We start from the raw sequence: 20148 nt of genomic DNA, 5'->3' as shown, positions 1-20148 counted from the left end.
TGGGTGCAATGTCCTGATTTCTGATGCCATAATGTGCTCAGATTTCTTCTGCCCCCCCCCTAATGTCCTGATTTCTGCCCCCATCCCCCACATATGTTCCTCAGATTTCTCCACCACATGCAACTGCACGCGGGAAGGGAGGGGATGGGGGCAGGAATCAGGACATTATGGGGCAGAAGAAATCTGAGGACATTATAGGAGGCAGAAATCTGAGGGGGAGGGGGGGGGGTCGCCAAACTGATCCTTTGCCCCGGGTGCAGGAAGAGCTAGATACACCTCTGCCTTCTTCCACATGTTTGGTGTGTCTCCCAGGTGGCTTGTTGCAAACTTTAAAAGACACTTTTTATGCATATCTTTGAGAAATGGCTTTCTTCTTGCCACTCTTCCATAAAGGCCAGATTTGTGCAGTGAACGACTGATTGTTGTCCTATGGACAGACTGTTCCACCTCAGCTGTAGATCTCTGCAGTTCATCCAGAGTGATCATGGGCCTCTTGGCTGCATATCTGATCAGTCTTCTCCTTCGTTGAGATGAAAGTTTAGAGGGACAGCCGGGTCTTGGTAGATTTGTAGTGGTGTGATACTCCTTCCATTTCAATATGATCGCTTGCACAGTGCTCCTTGGGATGTTTAAAGTTTTGGAAATCATTTTGTATCCAAATTCGGCTTTAAACTTCTCCACAACAGTATCACGGACCTGCCTGTTGTGTTCCTTGGTCTGCATGATGCTCCCTGTGCTTCAAACAGAACCCTGAGACTATCATAGAGCAGGTGCATTTATACGGAGACTTGATTACACACAGGAGGATTATATTTATCATCATTAGGAATTTAGGACAACATTGGATCATTCAGAGATCCACAATGAACTTCTGGAGTGAATTTGCTGCACTGAAAGTAAAGGGGCCGAATAATATTGCACACCCCACTTTTCAGTTTTGAATTACCACAAAAATTTAAAATAACCAATAAATTTCATTCAACTTCACAATTGTGTTCCACTTGTTGTTGATTCTTCACCAAAACTTTACATTTGGTATCTTTATGATTGAAGCATAATATGTGGGAAAAGGTTGAAAAGTTTCAGGGAGCTGAATACTTTTGCAAGGCACTGTACATTATGCAACTTAAAACATTTCTACAACTTGTCTGTTACAAAGAGACAGAAAAACTAATAACTAAAGCTAAGGTCAAAGAATCAATCAGAGAAAAACAAATAACCTTGTAAACTATTGGTAACCTAGATTAAAATCAACCTTTAATTTATACTTTAAGACCATGTAACAGCCACAGACAACAAAACACGCAACCGTGCATCCTAAATAGCCCCTGCCACAGTAGCCTAATAAACACTACCTGTCAGCGGAGGTTGGCACCCTATATATACAACCACGAGATTGGCGCCCCCGCTCAAAGTCGGCTGACCCTAACTCTCCTATATGCGCCCTAAGTTAGTGTCTCATTTGGGCCATCATATATGCATAGCAGGAAAATTAGATAGGGAATTGTAAAAAGGCCGATGCTGACTGAAATACAAGTTGTGGCAGGGTGGAAGACACGGACAACAACAAAGTGCAAAAGTGCTCGTGAATAAAAACAACCTCACTATCTCTGTTCCCTGCTGATGACGGTTGGAGTAGAAGTCCTTGAAGTTCTTTCCAGATGTTACTCAAGCTATAATTTTGAAGAAGTTATGGAAATGTGACGGTATCAGGGGTGCCAAAAGTTGATTTGGGGTGTCTGGTAGATTTGTCAATAGTTGCATCAAAAAGAAGGAATCTCCTGCTCCTGCAAGAGTTGCTGAGGTGTGTTAGGGACGTAATCATATTTCACCAGACGAAGCTGCACTGGCAGCGATATGTGTGTGGCTTCCAACACACCCCTAATCCTGGGACTTTCTCTTTACCCACCATGGCAACCCCAGACGACCAGGCCTTATGATTTGACTGCCCTATATGGTGACTTATAGCGCTTCTTTAAACTACATCTTTGGCTTACCTGCATGTATTCCATCTTGCGGGGTCTCCTTAATTATGCCTCTATTATAGGACAGCACACCATAGGGCGTAACTATGCATACATACTAATATATTAATATACCAGTCTTTTTGTGTTATATTACACATCTAGCCGCTTAATGGGTTATTCCATTATCAGGCTTTTTTTATACCAATCTTGGGAATGCCCAACTTTGGCAGTTTATATGCTATCATACCTATAATATGTATTTTGTATAGCTCCCCCTGTTCTCATCATATCCAGGGACAGTCCCGTCATACCGTATCTTTGTGGCAATTTGTTATTCATGTCTGTATTACAATTTCTGGTTTAACTACATATATTTGGCCACATGGACCATACTGACATCTCAGGTGTTGTATTGTTATTCTCCTGTTTTTAATGGTTTTTATTAATTGTGTGTTTTTGGTTGTTAATAAAATATTTTGTTACTTTTCCTATACTTAAGTGTGCGCATATTATATGCATTGGTCTTTTTCTCTTTTTTAATGCTATTTACTCCTCCATGCATTGTGCAGCATCCTTTCTCTATACTTACACCTACTATACCTGTATTGATTGTGTAGTGCACCCTATCCCTCTTTTGCGGTCTAGGGACATAATACTAGACAACAGTGAGGTTGACATCGAACTAGGATCCCTGGAGTAGAAGGTAGCAGAAAGGAGGATGGACTATTTCCTTTGAACATAAAAAAGAAAGTTTGTTTTAAATGTTGCACAGGCTTTGAAAACGTTGTAGCACTGTGGTGGTGTCACTGTTGCTAGAAGCTGAAGTGGAGTGTTTAGTAGATTTGAATATAGTTAGATCAAGCCTAAGATTGGTATTTCCTGCCAATAGAAAAAACCCTATCTAGTGTGCAGAAATCACTTTAAAAAGATAGGAATGTGTTGCTGATATTTGTCAGAGACTTAATAGGAAAAATAATGAGGTTGACATTGAAGAAGGACCCCTGAAAAAGGGTTTTGCGGACAGATGGGGTTGACCATTTCCTTTGAACATACACTACCGTTCAAAAGTTTAGGGTCACTTAGAAATGTCCTTATTTTTGAAAGAAAAGCACAGTTTTTCCAATGAAGCTAACATTAATGATTCAGAAATACACTCTATACATTGTTAATGTGGTAAATGACTTTTCCAGCTGCAAGCATCTGGTTTGTAATGCAATATCTTCATAGGTGTATAGAGGACCATTTCCAACAACCATCACTCCAGTGTTCTTATGGTACTTTGTGCTTGCTAACTGTCTAAGAAGGCTAATGCATGGTTAGAATTCCCTTGTGCAAGTATGTTAGCACTGCTGAAAACAGTTAGGCTGATTAGAGAACCTATAAACCTGACCTTCCTTTGAGCTAGTTGAGAATCTGGAGCATTACATTTGTTGGTTGCATTAAACTCTCAAAATGGCCAGAAAAAAAGAACTATCATGTGAAACTCGACACTCTATTCTTGTTCTTAGAAATGAAGGCTATACCATGCGACAGAGGTGTATCTAGCTCTTCCTGCACCCGGGGCAAAGGATCAGTTTGGCGCCCCCCCCTCCCCCTCAGATTTCTGCCTCCTATAATGTCCTCAGATTTCTTCTGCCCCATAATGTCCTGATTCCTGCCCCCATCCCCTCCCTTCCCGGGTGCAGTTGCATGTGGTGGAGAAATCTGAGGAACATATGGGGGGGATGGGGGCAGAAATCAGGACATTAGGGGGGCAGAAGAAATCTGAGCACATTATGGGGTCAGAAATCAGGACATTGCACCCATCCAGCCCCCTGGCCTTGCTTCAGTCCTCATATAGTAGTATACAGCACAGCCCACACAGTAGTATACAGCACAGCCCACACAGTAGTATACAGCACAGCCCACACAGTAGTATATATCACTGCCCACATAGTAGTATACAGCACTGCCCACGTAGTAAATAGCAGCCCACATAGTATATAGCAGCCCACATAGTATATAGCAGCCCACATAGTATATAGCAGCCAACATAGTAAATAGCAGCCCACATAGTAAATAGCAGCCCACATAGTAATATAGCAGCCCACATAGTAATATAGCAGCCCACATAGTAATATAGCAGCCCACATAGTAATATAGCAGCCCACATTTTATATAGCAGCCCACATAGTAATATAGCAGCCCACATAGTAATATAGCAGCCCACATAGTAATATAGCAGCCCACATAGTAATATAGCAGCCCACATAGTAATATAGCAGCCCACATAGTATATAGCAGCCCACATAGTAATATAGCAGCCCACATAGTAATATAGCAGCCCACATAGTATATAGCAGCCCACATAGTAATATAGCAGCCCACATAGTATATAGCAGCCAACATAGTAATATAGCAGCCCATAGTAATATAGCAGCCCACATAGTAATATAGCAGCCCACATAGTAATATAGCAGCCCACATAGTAATATAGCAGCCCACATAGTATATAGCAGCCCACATAATATATAGCAGCCCACATAGTATATAGCAGCCCACATAGAATATAGCAGCCCACATAGTATATAGCAGCCCACATAGTATATAGCAGCCCACATAGTAAATAGCAGCCCACATAGTATATAGCAGCCCCCATAGTAGATAGCAGCCCACATAGTATATAGCAGCCCACATAGTAAATAGCAGCCCACATAGTATATAGCAGCCCACATAGTAGATTGCAGCCCACATAGTATATAGAAGCCCACTTAGTATATAGAAGCCCACATAGTAGATAGCAGCCCACATAGTAGATTGCAGCCCACATAGTATATAGAAGCCCACTTAGTATATAGAAGCCCACATAGTAGATAGCAGCCCACATAGTAGATAGCAGCCCACATAGTAGATAGAAGCCCATATAGTATACAGAAGCCCACATAGTAGATAGCAGCCCACATAGTAGATAGCAGCCCACATAGTATATAGCAGCCCACGCAGTATATAAGAGCCCATACCCTTGTCCTCCCAGCCAGGCTCTGCATCCCCCCGCAATCCTTTGCTCCAGGTGGCAGGTGCTGCACACTTCCTGTTTGGAGGCTCATTCTTCAGGCACTGGACTGTCGGAAGTCACTCTGCGTATCCATGGCGATGCATTGTGGGTGGCTCTCCAGCAGCTGCAAAAGTCCCAGAGCTCCATGCTGCCTCCTCTCGTCTAGCATGCACGTTGGGCCGCAGATGCCTGCTTCAGGGGCCGCGTGTTTGAGGCTCCTGGCATAGAACTGATGCGCAGCACTTTCACTGAGCTGGCTGTCAATTTGACAGCCGGCTCAGAGAACGGAAGCATCTCAGTGTGGGGGCGGCAGAATTCCGCCGACGGGGATCTTTCTCCTTGGACCGCCGCCGCAACAGGTGGCCTGCTGGCGCCCCCCTGTCGGCTGCGCCCGGGGCACATGCCCCGGCTGCCCCCCCCCGGATACGCCACTGCCATGCGAGAAATTGCCAAGAAACTGAAGATTTCCTACAACAGTGTGTACTACTCCCTTCAGAAGAAAGCACAAACAGGCTTTAACCAGAGTAGAAAAAGAAGTGGGAGGCCCCGCTGCACAACTGAGCAACAAGACAAGTACATTAGAGTCTGTAGTTTGAGAAATTGATGCCTCGCAGGTCCTCAACTGGCAGCTTCATTAAACAGTACACGCAAAATGACAGTGTCAACATCTACAATGCAGAGGCAACTCCGGGATGCTGGCCTTCAGGGCAGAGTGGCAAAGAAAAAGCCATACCTGAGACTGGCTAATAAAAGTTAAAGATTAATATGGGCAAAAGAACACAGACATTGGACAGAAGAAGATTAGAAAAAAGTGTTATTGACAGACGAATCCAAGTTTGAGGTGTTTCGATCGCACAGAAGAACATTTGTGAGACACAGAACAACTGAAAACATGCTGGAAGAGTGCCTGATGCCATCTGTCAAGCATGGTGGAGGTAATGTGATGGTCTGGGGTTGCTTTGGTGCTGGTAAAGTCGGAGATTTGTACAAGGTAAAAGGGATTTTGAATATGGAAGGCTATCACTCCATTTTGCAACATCATGCCATACTCTGTGGATAGAGCTTGATTGGGGCCAATTTCATCCTACAACAGGACAATGACCCAAAGCACACCTCCAAATTATGCAAGAACTATTTAGGGAAGAAGCAGGCAGCAGGTATTCTATCTGTAATGGAGTGCCCAGCGCAGTCACCAAATCTCAACCCCATTGAGCTGTTGTGGGAGCAGCTTGACCGTATGGTATGCAAAACGTGCCCATCAAACCAAACCAACTTGTTGGAGGGGCTTCTGGAAGCATGGCGTGAAATTTCTCCAGATTACCTCAGCAAATTAACTGCTAGAATGCCAAGGATTGCAATGCTATAATTGCTGAAAAAGGGAGCATTCTTTGACAAAAGCTAAGTTTGAAGGAGAAAATTATTATTTAAAATAAAAATCTTTCGTTTTAACTTTGTCAATGTCTGAACAAGATTTTCAATTCATTTGGCAACTCATTTGATTAATAAAAGTATGTGCAGCGCCCCAGAGTCCTGGTCGTTGCAGTACTGTGGCTCCGCCGCTATGGGGAGCTATGGTGCGTCCGATGGCACTGAAGGAGTTCATCTGATCAGGTATCACAGACACCAATACATTTCACAGCCGGGCCTCCGGGGGGAGCTAAGGGTGCTATTCATTAGGCCACTCCCCACCATAGTGGGTAAACTGGGGGTCAGGCAGGAAGTTAGATCAGAAAGCTGACTGGGTTGGAACCAAGCAACACCTTGTGGCAGAGGGTGTTGTAGGGGAAGATACAGTAGGGTCTCTGTCAGGGGTGGGATCCTGACGGAGGCTTGGCAACGAGAACGAACGTAACGGGACCGTGCCTGCTCCGGGTAGCGGCGGTGCCCAAGAAAGGATTAGAAGAGAGATAGATTGTGCTGAGTGAGAAACGGGATCACGCAAAGGAGAAATACCAGTAGGAGTCGTGCTGTAAGACCGAAGCAACATCCTACTGAGGCGCACTACCGGTGGCCGGAACGCCGAGGGAGTAGAATAACATTCAGCTTCAAGCAATACTCCAAACAGCGGCAGGACAGTCAGTCTCAGGCGGGCTGTCTAACTCAAATCACCTATGAAGTCTTGGGAGGCAATTGCGGGAGAGGGGCGTCTCTAGGGTCCCGGAAGAACTCCAGGCCTACCCGTCAAACGGGTGCCGTTCCTACCCGAACCTCAGGGAGGGACGGAGGATTAGCAGAACATCATCTAATCGAGTTGTGAGGGAACATCAGAAACAGACACAACAGTTGTGGGGTACTTTCCGTAAGCACAGCAGGGAAGGACTACAACACATAGCGCTAGGGGGAAGGCACAGATTTCCTCCTGTGAAGAGAACTCTGGAAGTGCCATTGGACCGGCCGGACTTGCGCAGCCTGGTGAGCCGTATTCTGGACTGAGGACTCAGAGATCTTCAGTAAAGAGGTAAAGAGACTGCAACCTGGTGTCCTCGTTATTTACCGCGACCTGCACCCCACAACTGCACCGTTACAACACCACTTATTGCACCGGACGTCCCCCACTGACAGACAGGGCCACGGACCGGGTCTAGCCACCGTGACAACCCCAGAGCAGAGACTCAGAGGCCCGGCTCCGGGTACCCCTAGGCCCTGCGGCGGTGTGGGGGCGCTCCATATGAGTTTTCATGGAAAACACAAAATTGTCTGGGTGACCCTAAACTTTTGAACGGTAGTGTATTAAGTGAAGGTTTTCCTAAAGTTTTCAATCTTTTAGTTTTCAAAGCCAAAGATAAATGTAAAATGCACTTTCAATACATAGTTACATACAACTTACCTGAATCACAGACTGTTGCAATGTCTCCTGTTGTTTCACTAGCGGACACTGCTGTTACAGGACTTTTGTGGCCAGTGAGACTTTGAACATAGCATAATCTTAAAAAGAAAAAATAAATAAATAAATTATTCCTTGAACATATACACCTAATTAATAAGACATTTTTTAATTGGGCATATTTAAGGATTTAGGTCCAAACACAGCCACACCATAATCGATGTGCCCAATCCCACACTTATCTCTTAAAAGGGGTTGTTTTTTTTTAACTGTTTACTTGCTTGCAGGAACTTAGGTATCTATGGTTATGACCACTGATATAGTGACAGTTAGCTACCTAGTTGCTAGTGGTCGTAAGTTGTAACCATAGATACATAAGGTCCTGCAATGCCTGCACATTAGGAAGGAGACATAGCAAATAAAAAAAAATATACAACATTTCTAATTGGAGGAATAGGCTCATATATTAGAAATACCTCTTTAATATTTTCAAAGCATTTACAACATGCAAAACACTACAGGACAGAGAAGGAGAGTTAGGGCGCATTGATACTGACCGATAATCGTGAACAAGTGTTCCTAGTAATGCTTCTTTCAAATGAAATTAGTTTTAAACTAATAGGACATGCACTTCTGTGATCATTAATGTTCCATGTGCACAGAATAATATCTTTCCAATGATTTTGTGCATATAGGAAGTGTGGTCGGCCTGTCTAAACAGGCAATTAAATGATTGCTGGTAATTTACAGCCGCAGGCTGGATAGTGTAAATGAGCTTTTAGCATATTGGAAACAAAATGAACAGGCACTGAGGATGTCAAACCAACACAACTAAATACAGTCAAATATAAAAGCAGAAAGCCAGTACTAGAGGCAGAATATTCTTTGTGGATTGAGTTAGCGCACTTTGCCCTCCTGTGCTGCTCCTGCCATCTCAGCTCTATAGATCTATTGCTCGGCATATCCAGAGTCTAGTTGAGTGTTATGATCCTGGTGGTAGGATCTCAAACTGACCTGACACATATACCCTGAATATATAGGACAAGTTCTGGGGATGTGGAAGCTATACTGACCGCAATCCTGATCCTATCCAAACACACTAAAGGCAGCTGTGGAGCGTTACCTGAAAACCTAGACGCCTTGTCACAGCCTGAGAAACTGACTACCCCTAGAGAGAAAGCAAAGACCTCACTTGCCTCAGAGAAATATCCCCAAAGTTTTAGATAGCCCCCCCACAAATAATAACGGTGAGTTAAGGGGAAAACACAAACGTAGAGATGAAACAGGTTTAGCAAATGAGGCCCGCTAATACTAGATAGGCAGATAAAGATAGGTGTCTGTGCGGTCAGTACAAAAACTATCAAAAGTAAACCACGCAGAGAATACAAGAACCCCCACACCGACAGCAGGCGACAAGTAAAGGACCAGGTGAGTTAAATAGGCCCAGCCTAGCAGGAGATGAAACAGCTGAGCCCAGCCATATCGCTAAAGGCCACCAGAGGGAGCCCAAGAACAAACTCACACAGTACCACTCATGACCACAGGAGGAAGCCCGAGAACGGAATTCACAACAGTACCCCCCCTTGAGGAGGGGTCACCGAACCCTCACCAGAGCTCCCAGGCCGATCAGGACGAGCCAAATGAAAGGCACGAACCAAATCGGCCGCATGGACATCGGAGGCGACAACCCAGGAATTATCCTCCTGACCATAACCCTTCCATTTCACTAAGTACTGAAGTCTTCGTCTCGAAATACGAGAATCCAAGATCTTCTCCACCACATATTCCAACTCCCCCTCGACCAAGACCGGAGCAGGAGGATCAACAGAAGGGACCACAGGCACCACATATCTCCGCAACAATGACCTATGGAACACATTATGAATGGCAAACGATATTGGGAGGTCCAAACGAAAAGACACAGGGTTGAGGATTTCCAAAATCTTATAAGGACCGATGAAACGAGGCTTGAACTTAGGAGAGGAAACCTTCATCGGGACATAACGAGAAGACAACCATACCAAATCCCCCACACGAAGTCGGGGACCCACACAGCGACGGCGGTTAGCAAAGCGCTGAGCCTTCTCTTGGGACAAAGTCAAATTGTCCACCACATGGTTCCAAATCTGCTGCAACCTATCCACCACAGAATCCACCCCAGGACAGTCAGAAGACTCAACCTGACCCGAGGAGAAACGGGGATGAAAACCAGAATTGCAAAAGAAAGGTGAAACCAAAGTAGCAGAACTAGCCCGATTATTGAGGGCGAACTCAGCCAATGGCAAAAAGGTCACCCAATCATCCTGGTCAGCAGAAACAAAACATCTCAAATAAGTTTCCAAGGTCTGATTAGTTCGTTCGGTTTGACCATTCGTCTGAGGATGGAAGGCTGACGAAAAAGACAATTCAATACCCATCTTAGCACAAAAGGATCGCCAAAATCTGGACACAAACTGGGATTCTCTGTCGGACACAATGTTCTCCGGAATACCATGTAAACGAACCACATTCTGAAAAAACAGTGGCACCAAATCGGAGGAGGAAGGCAACTTAGGCAAGGGTACCAAATGGACCATTTTGGAAAAACGATCACAAACCACCCAGATGACAGACATCTTCTGAGAGACAGGAAGATCCGAAATAAAATCCATGGAAATATGCGTCCAAGGCCTCTTCGGGACAGGCAAAGGCAAAAGCAATCCACTGGCACGAGAACGCGAAGGCTTGGCCCGAGCACAAATCCCACAGGACTGCACAAAGGAATGCACATCCCGTGACAAGGAAGGCCATCAAAAGGATCTCGCCACCAAATCCCTGGTACCAAAAATCCCAGGATGACCTGCCAACACCGAAGAGTGAACCTCGGAAATAACTCTACTGGTCCATCTGTCTGGGACAAACAGTCTCTCCGGTGGACAACGGTCAGGTCTATTGGCCTGAAACTCCTGCAACACCCGTCGCAGATCAGGAGAGATGGCAGACAAAATCACCCCCTCTTTGAGAACACCAGTCGGTTCAGAAACTTCCGGGGAGTCAGGTACAAAACTCCTAGAAAGGGCATCAGCCTTCACGTTTTTCGAACCCGGAAGATATGAAACCACGAAATTGAAACGAGAGAAAAACAACGACCATCGAGCCTGTCTCGGATTCAACCGTTTGGCAGACTCGAGATAAGTCAAATTCTTGTGATCCGTCAAGACCACCACACGATGCTTGGCTCCCTCAAGCCAATGTCGCCACTCCTCAAATGCCCACTTCATTGCCAACAACTCACGATTACCAACATCATAATTCCGCTCGGCAGGCGAAAACTTTCTTGAAAAGAAAGCACATGGTCTCATCACATAGCAATCAGAGCTTCTCTGCGCCAAGACAGCCCCTGCTCCAATCTCAGAAGCATCAACCTCAACCTGAAAGGGAAGAGAGACATCGGGCTGGCGCAAGACAGGAGCCAAAGAAAACCGACGTTTAAGCTCCTGAAAGGCCTCCACGGCCGCAGGAGACCAATTCGCCACATCAGAACCCTTCTTGGTCAAATCCGTCAAAGGCTTAACCACGCTAGAAAAATTAGTGATGAAGCGACGGTAAAAATTAGCAAAACTCAAGAACTTCTGAAGACTCTTCACAGATGTAGGTTGAGTCCAGTCATGAATAGCCTGGACCTTGACTGGATCCATCTCAATAGTAGACGGAGAAAAAATAAAGCCCAAAAAAGAAATCTTCTGGACTCCGAAGAGACATTTAGAGCCCTTCACAAACAAGGCATTGGCACGCAGGACCTGAAATACCATCCTGACCTGCTTCACATGAGACTCCCAGTCATCAAAAAAGACCAAAATATCATCCAGGTACACAATCATAAATCTATCCAGATACTCTCGGAAGATGTCGTACATGAAGGATTGAAACACAGAGGGAGCATTAGAAAGCCCAAAAGGCATCACCAAGTACTCAAAATGGCCTTCGGGCGTATTAAATGCTGTTTTCCATTCATCGCCCTGTTTTATGCGCACAAGATTATACGCTCCTCGAAGATCTATCTTGGTGAACCAACTGGCCCCCCTAATCCGAGCAAACAGATCAGACAACAGTGGCAAGGGGTAATGAAATTTGACCGTGATGTTATTTAGAAGGCGATAATCTATACAGGGTCTCAGAGAACCATCCTTCTTGGCCACAAAAAAGAACCCCGCACCCAAAGGGGACAAGGACGGGCGAATATGCCCCTTCTCCAATGACTCCTTTATATAACTCCGCATAGCGGCATGTTCTGGTACAGATAAATTAAAAAGTCGTCCCTTAGGGAACTTACTACCAGGAATCAAATTTATAGCACAATCACAATCTCTATGAGGAGGTAGGGCACTGGATTTGGGCTCATCAAATACATCCTGGTAGTCTGACAAAAATTCAGGGACTTCAGAAGGAGTAGAAGAAGCAATTGACACCAAAGGGGCATCGCCATGAATGCCCTGGCAACCCCAACTTCACACAGACATTGCTTTCCAATCCAGGATTGGATTATGAGCCTGCAGCCATGGCAGACCCAACACGACAACATCATGCAAATTATGTAGCACAAGAAAGTGAATCACCTCCTGATGTGCAGGAGTCATAGACATGGTCACTTGAGTCCAGTACTGAGGTTTATTCTTGGCCAATGGCATAGCATCAATTCCCTTTAGTGGAATGGGGAATTGTAAAGGCTCCAAGATAAAACCACAGCGCCTGGCAAATGACAAATCCATCAGATTCAGGGCGGCACCTGAATCCACAAAAGCCATAACTGAGTAGGATGACAGAGAGCAAATCAAAGTAACAGACAAAATGAATTTAGGTTGTACAGTACCAATGGTGACAGATTTGGTAAACCTTTTTGTGCCCTTAGAGCATGCTGAGATAACATGAGCAGAATCACCACAGTAAAAGCACAACCCATTCTGACGTCTGTAGTCTTGCCGTTCAACTCTGGTCAGAATCCTGTCGCATTGCATAGGCTCAGGTTTCTGCTCAGAAATTACTGCCAGATGGTGCACAGGTTTGCGCTCCCGCAAACGCCGATCAATCTGAATGGCCAAAGACATTGACTCATTCAGACCCGCAGGCGTGGGGAACCCCACCATAACATCTTTAAGGGCTTCAGACAGACCCTTTCTGAAAATCGCCGCCAGGGCACACTCATTCCATTGAGTGAGAACAGACCACTTCCTAAATTTCTGACAGTAAACCTCTGCTTCATCTTGACCCTGAGAGAGAGCCAGCAAAACCTTCTCTGCTTGGTCTACCAGATTAGGTTCCTCATAAAGCACTCCAAGCGCCAGAAAAAACGCATCCACATTTAGCAATGCAGGATCTCCTGGCGCCAGAGAGAATGCCCAATCTTGGGGGTCACCACGCAACAAAGAAATAACAATTTTAACTTGCTGAACAGAATCACCAGAGGAGCGAGGTCTCAGAGAAAGGAATAACTTACAATTATTCTTAAAGTTCAAAAACCTAGATCTATCTCCGGAAAACAGCTCAGGAATTGGTATTTTAGGCTCTGACATAGGACTGCGGACTACATAATCCTGAATGCCCTGTACCCTTGCAGTGAGATGATCCACACTAGAAGACAGACTCTGAATGTCCATATCTGCAACTGAATTCAGAACCACCCAGAGATTAAGGGGAGGAGAGAGACTAAACACAGTGCAGAGGAAAAAAAAAAATGACTTCAGGATTTCTCTTCTCCCTCTTCTGCTGCATTAACACTTTGTGGCCTGCTGTACTGTTATGATCCTGGTGGTAGGATCTCAAACTGACCTGACACATATACCCTGAATATATAGGACAAGTTCTGGGGATGTGGAAGCTATACTGACCGCAATCCTGATCCTATCCAAACACACTAAAGGCAGCTGTGGAGCGTTACCTGAAAACCTAGACGCCTCGTCACAGCTTGAGAAACTGACTACCCCTAGAGAGAAAGCAAAGACCTCACTTGCCTCAGAGAAATATCCCCAAAGTTTTAGATAGCCCCCCACAAATAATAACGGTGAGTTAAGGGGAAAACACAAACGTAGAGATGAAACAGGTTTAGCAAATGAGGCCCGCTAATACTAGATAGGCAGATAAAGATAGGTGTCTGTGCGGTCAGTACAAAAACTATCAAAAGTAAACCACGCAGAGAATACAAGAACCCCCACACCGACAGCAGGCGACAAGTAAAGGTCCAGGTGAGTTAAATAGGCCCAGCCTAGCAGGAGATGAAACAGCTGAGCCCAGCCATATCGCTAAAGGCCACCAGAGGGAGCCCAAGAACAAACTCACACAGTACCACTCATGACCACAGGAGGGAGCCCGAGAACGGAATTCACAACAGTTGAGGCTATATAAGCAATCTCACTTCTCCTATGTAAAGTACATACAGCAGCTTCAGTGTCTTGCATGTGATGTATATACAGCAGTCTAATGACTCCTATGTGATTTATACAGCAGCCTCATATCTGCTATGTGATGCATACAGCAGCCTCATATCTGCTATGTGATGCATACAGCAGCCTCATGTCTGTTACGCTATTCATACAGCAGTCTTAGTGGATGCTATGTGATGTTTACAGCAGTCTCAAGTCTCCTATGTTGTATATACAGCAGTCATAATTCCCTGATAATGTAAACTGCAGTCTCAAAGTCTCCTATGTGATGTATTCAGCAGTCTGTGTCTCCTAAGTAATGTATACACAGCAGTCTCAGTGTATGCTATGTGATGTATATGGGAGAGTTTCAGTGTATCCTATATAATGTATATATACTGTCTGCGCAATTATTAAGCAATTTTAATTTTTGATTATTTATTTTATTATTGAATGACTACAGTGCTGTGGGTCAATCCAGAAGTTTAATAAACCTGAATATTTAAAAAAGTAAAAATTAGATTTTGTTTTTCTAAGGAGAATATCCACGTGTGTAAAGCTATTGAACAACTATTGATTATCAACTTTTTCGGCAGCACCAACTGCAGCTTCCCAAACACTGTTCAGATATTCAAAGAAGGGTGCTGTTTTCCTTCATAATAAATGTTTAAGAAGGGCCTACAAGTTCTCAATAGGGTATAAGTCAGGTGAGGAAAAAGCCATGTAATTATATTTTCATCTTCAAGGCCTTTACTGGCCAGCCAAGCAGTAGAGTACTTTGATGCATATGATGGAGCATTGTCCTGCTTATAAATCATGGTTTTCATGAAAGATGCAGCCTTTTTTCCATTACCACTGCTTGAAAAAAGTGTCTTGTAAACCTGACAGTAGGTTTGGGAGTTGATTTTAAGTCAGTTTGCAACCCAAAAAGGTTCATTTAGCTCATCTTTAATAAAACCAACTCACACCATAACCCAATCTACACCTTGCTGACATCTGAGTCGAAGCGGAGGTCTGTTCCCATTACTGTTCCAGCTATGGGCCCATCCATATGGTCCATCAAGAGTCACTCTCACCTCATCAGTCGATAAAACCTTTGTGTGAGGGACAAGGGAGAATCCATTTTGGATTTTAAGTCTCCCTCCACTCCTGAAATGTGCCCCCACCCTTGGGATTCCATAGGCTCTTTGTTTTCTTTTAATTAAAGGAGCTAGGACAAGCTCTTTTGAAGTTGTTAATACAAGGGTGTGAACTCTTGTGCAGCTGTGGAAACCTGAACCTTTTTGTGTGACCAAGCACATGGAAAAGTAAGGCTAGGAGGTATTGAATATGGGAAATGACTTATAATAACAGAATGCAATATGTCTAAGATGAGCCAAGCACATATTCTGAATCGGCGTCCCTTTCCCCACGTGCACATATTAGTTAGCCACCTGTAGCACTCTGGATCATGGAGTTACAATGCATAGCTAGCAATAATTACATACGGTAGTCATATTTAGTCTCTATGCGCAGATAAAATCCAGCAGAATCCAGTGGCGGTACAACCACCCCGTCCAGAGCTTCGGGCACAAAGATACGGGCCAGACACGGTTCTAGGCAGAAAATAATATTCTCAGACATGGGAGGAGAGAGGCTGCACCACCAAGGGGTGGGAGCAGATGTGTGAGGTAGCAGCCTAGGAGATATAAGGCAGCCCCTCATTTGGGACAGGGGTTTTCTGATGGCCGGAGGATATGTTTGCTGACACAGCCTGAAAAGCATGTAAGATTTGAACCTGTGATCCATCAGTGCCTCCCTATGGTCACATGCTACACAACACGGTAATTGCAACCTATCTATACCCTAATCTTTGTACTACACTCCTGACTGTAAATATTTGCTCTTGTATGTATAGCTGTATTTTCTAGTGCGCCTCTTCGGCGATTAAATATAAAATTAATCTTGGGTTGCTCTTTTATCTCAATCCACGAATCCCCACGTCCGCACGCTCAGTTGGTTATATTATACGCTACCCCAGGGTTGGTTCCTGACCCGATCTAAGCCTGATGTCAGACGGGGCTTATTTTAAATGAGGAACTGGTGGCAGAATACCGTATTGTTTTAGTGAGGAACTCTGGCAGTGACGGCCGGGAGGTTTAGATATATATCCCCAGCCTGAACTGGTGATATATATTCCCCCTCATTCGGAGCGCCTCACTAACTCGTACATATAAGGGAAGCCTTTCCGGCGAGTATTTGCCCTCAGTGCAGTTCCCTGACTGACCTAAGGCAAGTGGTGGCGCCAGAGAGCCGACGTCTGCTGGGCCCTTCTCTCCCCTCCCCCGAGGTGAGCGAAGGCAACGCCCCCTTCCCCTGTGAGATCCCTTACAGATTGGTGTCAGCACGGTGGGATCCAGATAATATTGTGCGTGGGATCCCTACTCCCTGACACTAAAGGTACCTTCACATTAAGCGACGCTGCAGCGATAGCGACAACGATGCCGATCGCTGCAGCGTCGCTGTTTGATCGCTGGAGAGCTGTCACACAGACCGCTCTCCAGCGACCAACGATGCCGAGGTCCCCGGGTAACCAGGGTAAACATCGGGTTACTAAGCGCAGGGCCGCGCTTAGTAACCCGATGTTTACCCTGGTTACCAGCGTAAAATGTAAAAAAAACAAACAGTACATACTCACATTCGCGTCCCCCGGCGTCCGCTTCCTGCACTGACTGAGCGCCGACCCTAACAGCAGAGCGGTGACGTCACCGCTGTGCTGTACTTTCACTTTCACTTTACGGCGCTCAGTCAGTGTGGGAAGCGGATGCCGGGGGACGCGAAGGTGAGTATGTACTGTTTGTTTTTTTACATTTTACACTGGTAACCAGGGTAAACATCGGGTTACTAAGCGCGGCCCTGCGCTTAGTAACCCGATGTTTACCCTGGTTACCAGTGTAAAACATCGCTGGTATCGTTGCTTTTGGTGTCAAACACGACGATACACGCCGGTCTGACGACCAAATAAAGTTCTGAAATTTGTTCAACGACCAGCGATATCACAGCAGGATCCTGATCGCTGCTGCGTGTCAAACTAAACGATATCGCTATCCAGGACGCTGCAACGTCACGGATCGCTAGCGATATCGTTTAGTGTGACGGTACCTTAAGGACTAACAGAAGTAGCTTGTGCTGCTGGAGTCCTAAGATCAGCTCAGCACTAGACAGTCCGAGTGCAAAGTACAGTAGGTGTGTGGGTGCATGGGTTGCCACTGTGTCCATGACCGGGGGCTGAAAAGACTGGCTGCAAGCACTCGAAGTCAGACAAGAATGATGGCCGCAGAGAGAGCCCGTAATGTGGAGAATGACACTACTGGTTCCGAAGAAGGGGTGAACCAGGGGGGTCCTGCCCGGATGCCAGAAGCGCCTCACTGCCAGTGCACTACCCTGCCGTAGGAGAGCGCCCTCCTACTGCCCTTCTCCCCGGACAGCTCAGATTGGAGGCCCTCTTTCAAGCTGCCCTGGCGAGTCTCAAGGCGGGGTGTGAGGAAGCCTACACAGCCCTCCTGAAAGCGGCAGAGCGCCAGGCAGATCGAGAGGTGGAAGAGCACCAGGCAGATCGAGAGGTGGCGCAAGCAGAGCACCAAGCCAGCGAGAGCATCAGCTGGAGTTGGCCTGGCAGGGCCTCCTACCACCCACAACAGCCCCTCTGGAACCCAAGGCACCCAAGGTCCGAGCCGAAGGCTCCCCCTTGCTGGAGAAGGATGGAGATCTGGACTCCTTTCTGCGCGCCTTTGAGCGGACCTGCCAACAGCACCATCTGGCCTCGGATGAGTGGGCCAAGTACCTGTCCCCCCATTTGAGGGGTAAGTCTCTGGAAGTTTTGGGGGACTTACCTGTCGGGGTGGAACAAGGCTATGAATAACAATCAAACTACTCAAAATGAATAAAAATAAAAATACATTTCTGGCATTTAAAAAAAAAAAAAAATAATTAGTGACCAATATAACCACCCTTCTTTTTCACAAACAGTCATAAGCCTTTCAAGCACGGAATCTGTTAGTTTCTTAATCTGTTGATGATCAACTTTTTTGGCAGCACCAACTGCAGCTTCCCAGACACTGTTCAGATATTCAAAGAGGTGCGCTGTTTTCCTTCATCATAAATGTTTAAGAAGGGCCTACAAGACACTTGAAAAAAGTGTCTTCTAAAACACAGACAGTAGGTTTAGGAGTTGATTTTAAGTCAGTTTGCAACCCAAAAAGGTTCAATTAGATCATCTTTAATAAAACCAACTCACACCAGAACCCCACTTACAACTTGCTGACATCTGAGTCGAAGCAGAGGTCTGTTCCCATTACTGTTCCAGCTATGGGCCCATCCATATGGTCCATCTAGAGTCACTCTCACCTCATCAGTCCATAAAACCTTTGAAAAATCTTCCTTCAGATATTTGTTGGCCCAGCCTTGACGTGTCCACTTCTGTGTCTTGTTGAATGGTGACTGGGGTTCAGCCTACTGTCAAGGCTCCCGGGTGTAACTACTGCCGGGAGGCTACTCGCCGCAGTAAGGGAGCCCAGAGCAGAACGGTGGAAAACTCACCGGGTAGCAAGCAGTACCTGAACCAAGTGACAGAGGGGGAGTAGCCAGGGGCAGAGCCAGGTACAAGAGGCGAACGGCGCCAGACAGTAGTCAAACGTGCCGAGGTCAATAACCAGTGGACAAGCGAGGTACTGGAGGGTGAGACAGAAGGATAGTCAGGTGGAAGCCAGAGGTCAGAAAGCCGAGTAAGCGAATGAATAGAAACACAAAGCAGAGAAGCCGAGAGGATCAAACAGACCAGATCAAGCATGGAGAGCAAACAAACAACACAGTATGCATACGCACACCACGGGGTCAGGCACACAGACAAAAGGAAAGTTTAACTGACAGAGAATCATAGTCCAGCATGGGTATAAATATCCCTCCCAGATCCAAAAGGAGGCCACAACAATTAACCCTGAGAGGGCAGGGCATTAACCCTGTCCAAACCATGACAGTACCCCCCTCTTAACGGGGAGCCACTGGTCCCCAGGCTTCTTTGGATATCTAGCATGGAAGGCCCGCACCAGACGATTGGCATGCACTGAAGTGGCTGTGACCCATGACCGATCCTCAAGAGAATACCCTTTCCAATGTATCAGATACTGGAGCTTCCGGCGCACCCACCGAGAGTCAATGATGCGCCCTACCTCGTACTCCAGCTGTGCCTCTACCAATACTGGCAGAGTATCAGACGAGGAATCTTCCCTAACCGGCCCCACTGGCTTTAACAGGGACCTGTGGAATATCAGATATTTTAAAGGAGGTGGGCAGCTGTAATCTATAGGCCACCGGATTGACTACCTCCACCATTTTGTATGGACCAATAAACTTGGGGCCCAGCTTCATAGAGGGTATCTTAAGCTTGATATTATGGATGGATAACTACACCTTCTCCCCTACTACAAATGCCGGACCTGGTACCCTCCTGTCTGCAAATCGTTAGTACCTTTTCTGGCCTTTACACTGTGTTCCAAATTATTATGCAAATTGGACTTAAGTGTCATAAAGATTTAATTGTTTTGTTTTTCAAATAAACTTGTGGATAGTATTGTGTCTCAGGGCTCAATGGATCACTGAAATCAATCTTAAACACATGTGATAATTAGTTTTCCAGGTGATTCTAATTAAAGGAAAACTACTTAAAAATGATTTTCCACATTATTAAGCAGGCCACAGGTTTCAAGCAATATGGAAAATAAAAAGGATCTCTCTGCTGCTGAACAGCGTTAAATAGTGCAATGCCTTGGACAAGGTATGAAAAAATTAGATTATTTCACAAAAACTTAAGAGTGATCATCATACTGTGAAGAGATTTGTGACTGAAACAGAGCACAGAGTTCATGCAGATAAAGGCATAAATGAATAAGG

General features: G+C 45.6%; 1 protein-coding gene across 1 annotated transcript in view; it reads right to left on the bottom strand.

The window, feature by feature from the left end:
* LYST (lysosomal trafficking regulator) overlaps positions 1-20148 on the bottom strand; it is a 591077-nt gene that overhangs the window by 51398 nt on the left and 519531 nt on the right. The window contains exon 49 of the mRNA XM_077289098.1: positions 7829-7926. Coding sequence (XP_077145213.1) covers positions 7829-7926 — 98 coding nt within the window. The remainder of the gene's footprint in view (positions 1-7828; positions 7927-20148) is intronic.

This window comes from Ranitomeya variabilis, chromosome 2 (assembly GCF_051348905.1).
Source record: "Ranitomeya variabilis isolate aRanVar5 chromosome 2, aRanVar5.hap1, whole genome shotgun sequence".
Lineage (NCBI taxonomy): Eukaryota > Metazoa > Chordata > Amphibia > Anura > Dendrobatidae > Ranitomeya > Ranitomeya variabilis.
The sequence above is the reverse complement of the archived record's forward strand: the minus strand, read 5'-3'. Positions and strand labels throughout refer to the sequence as shown.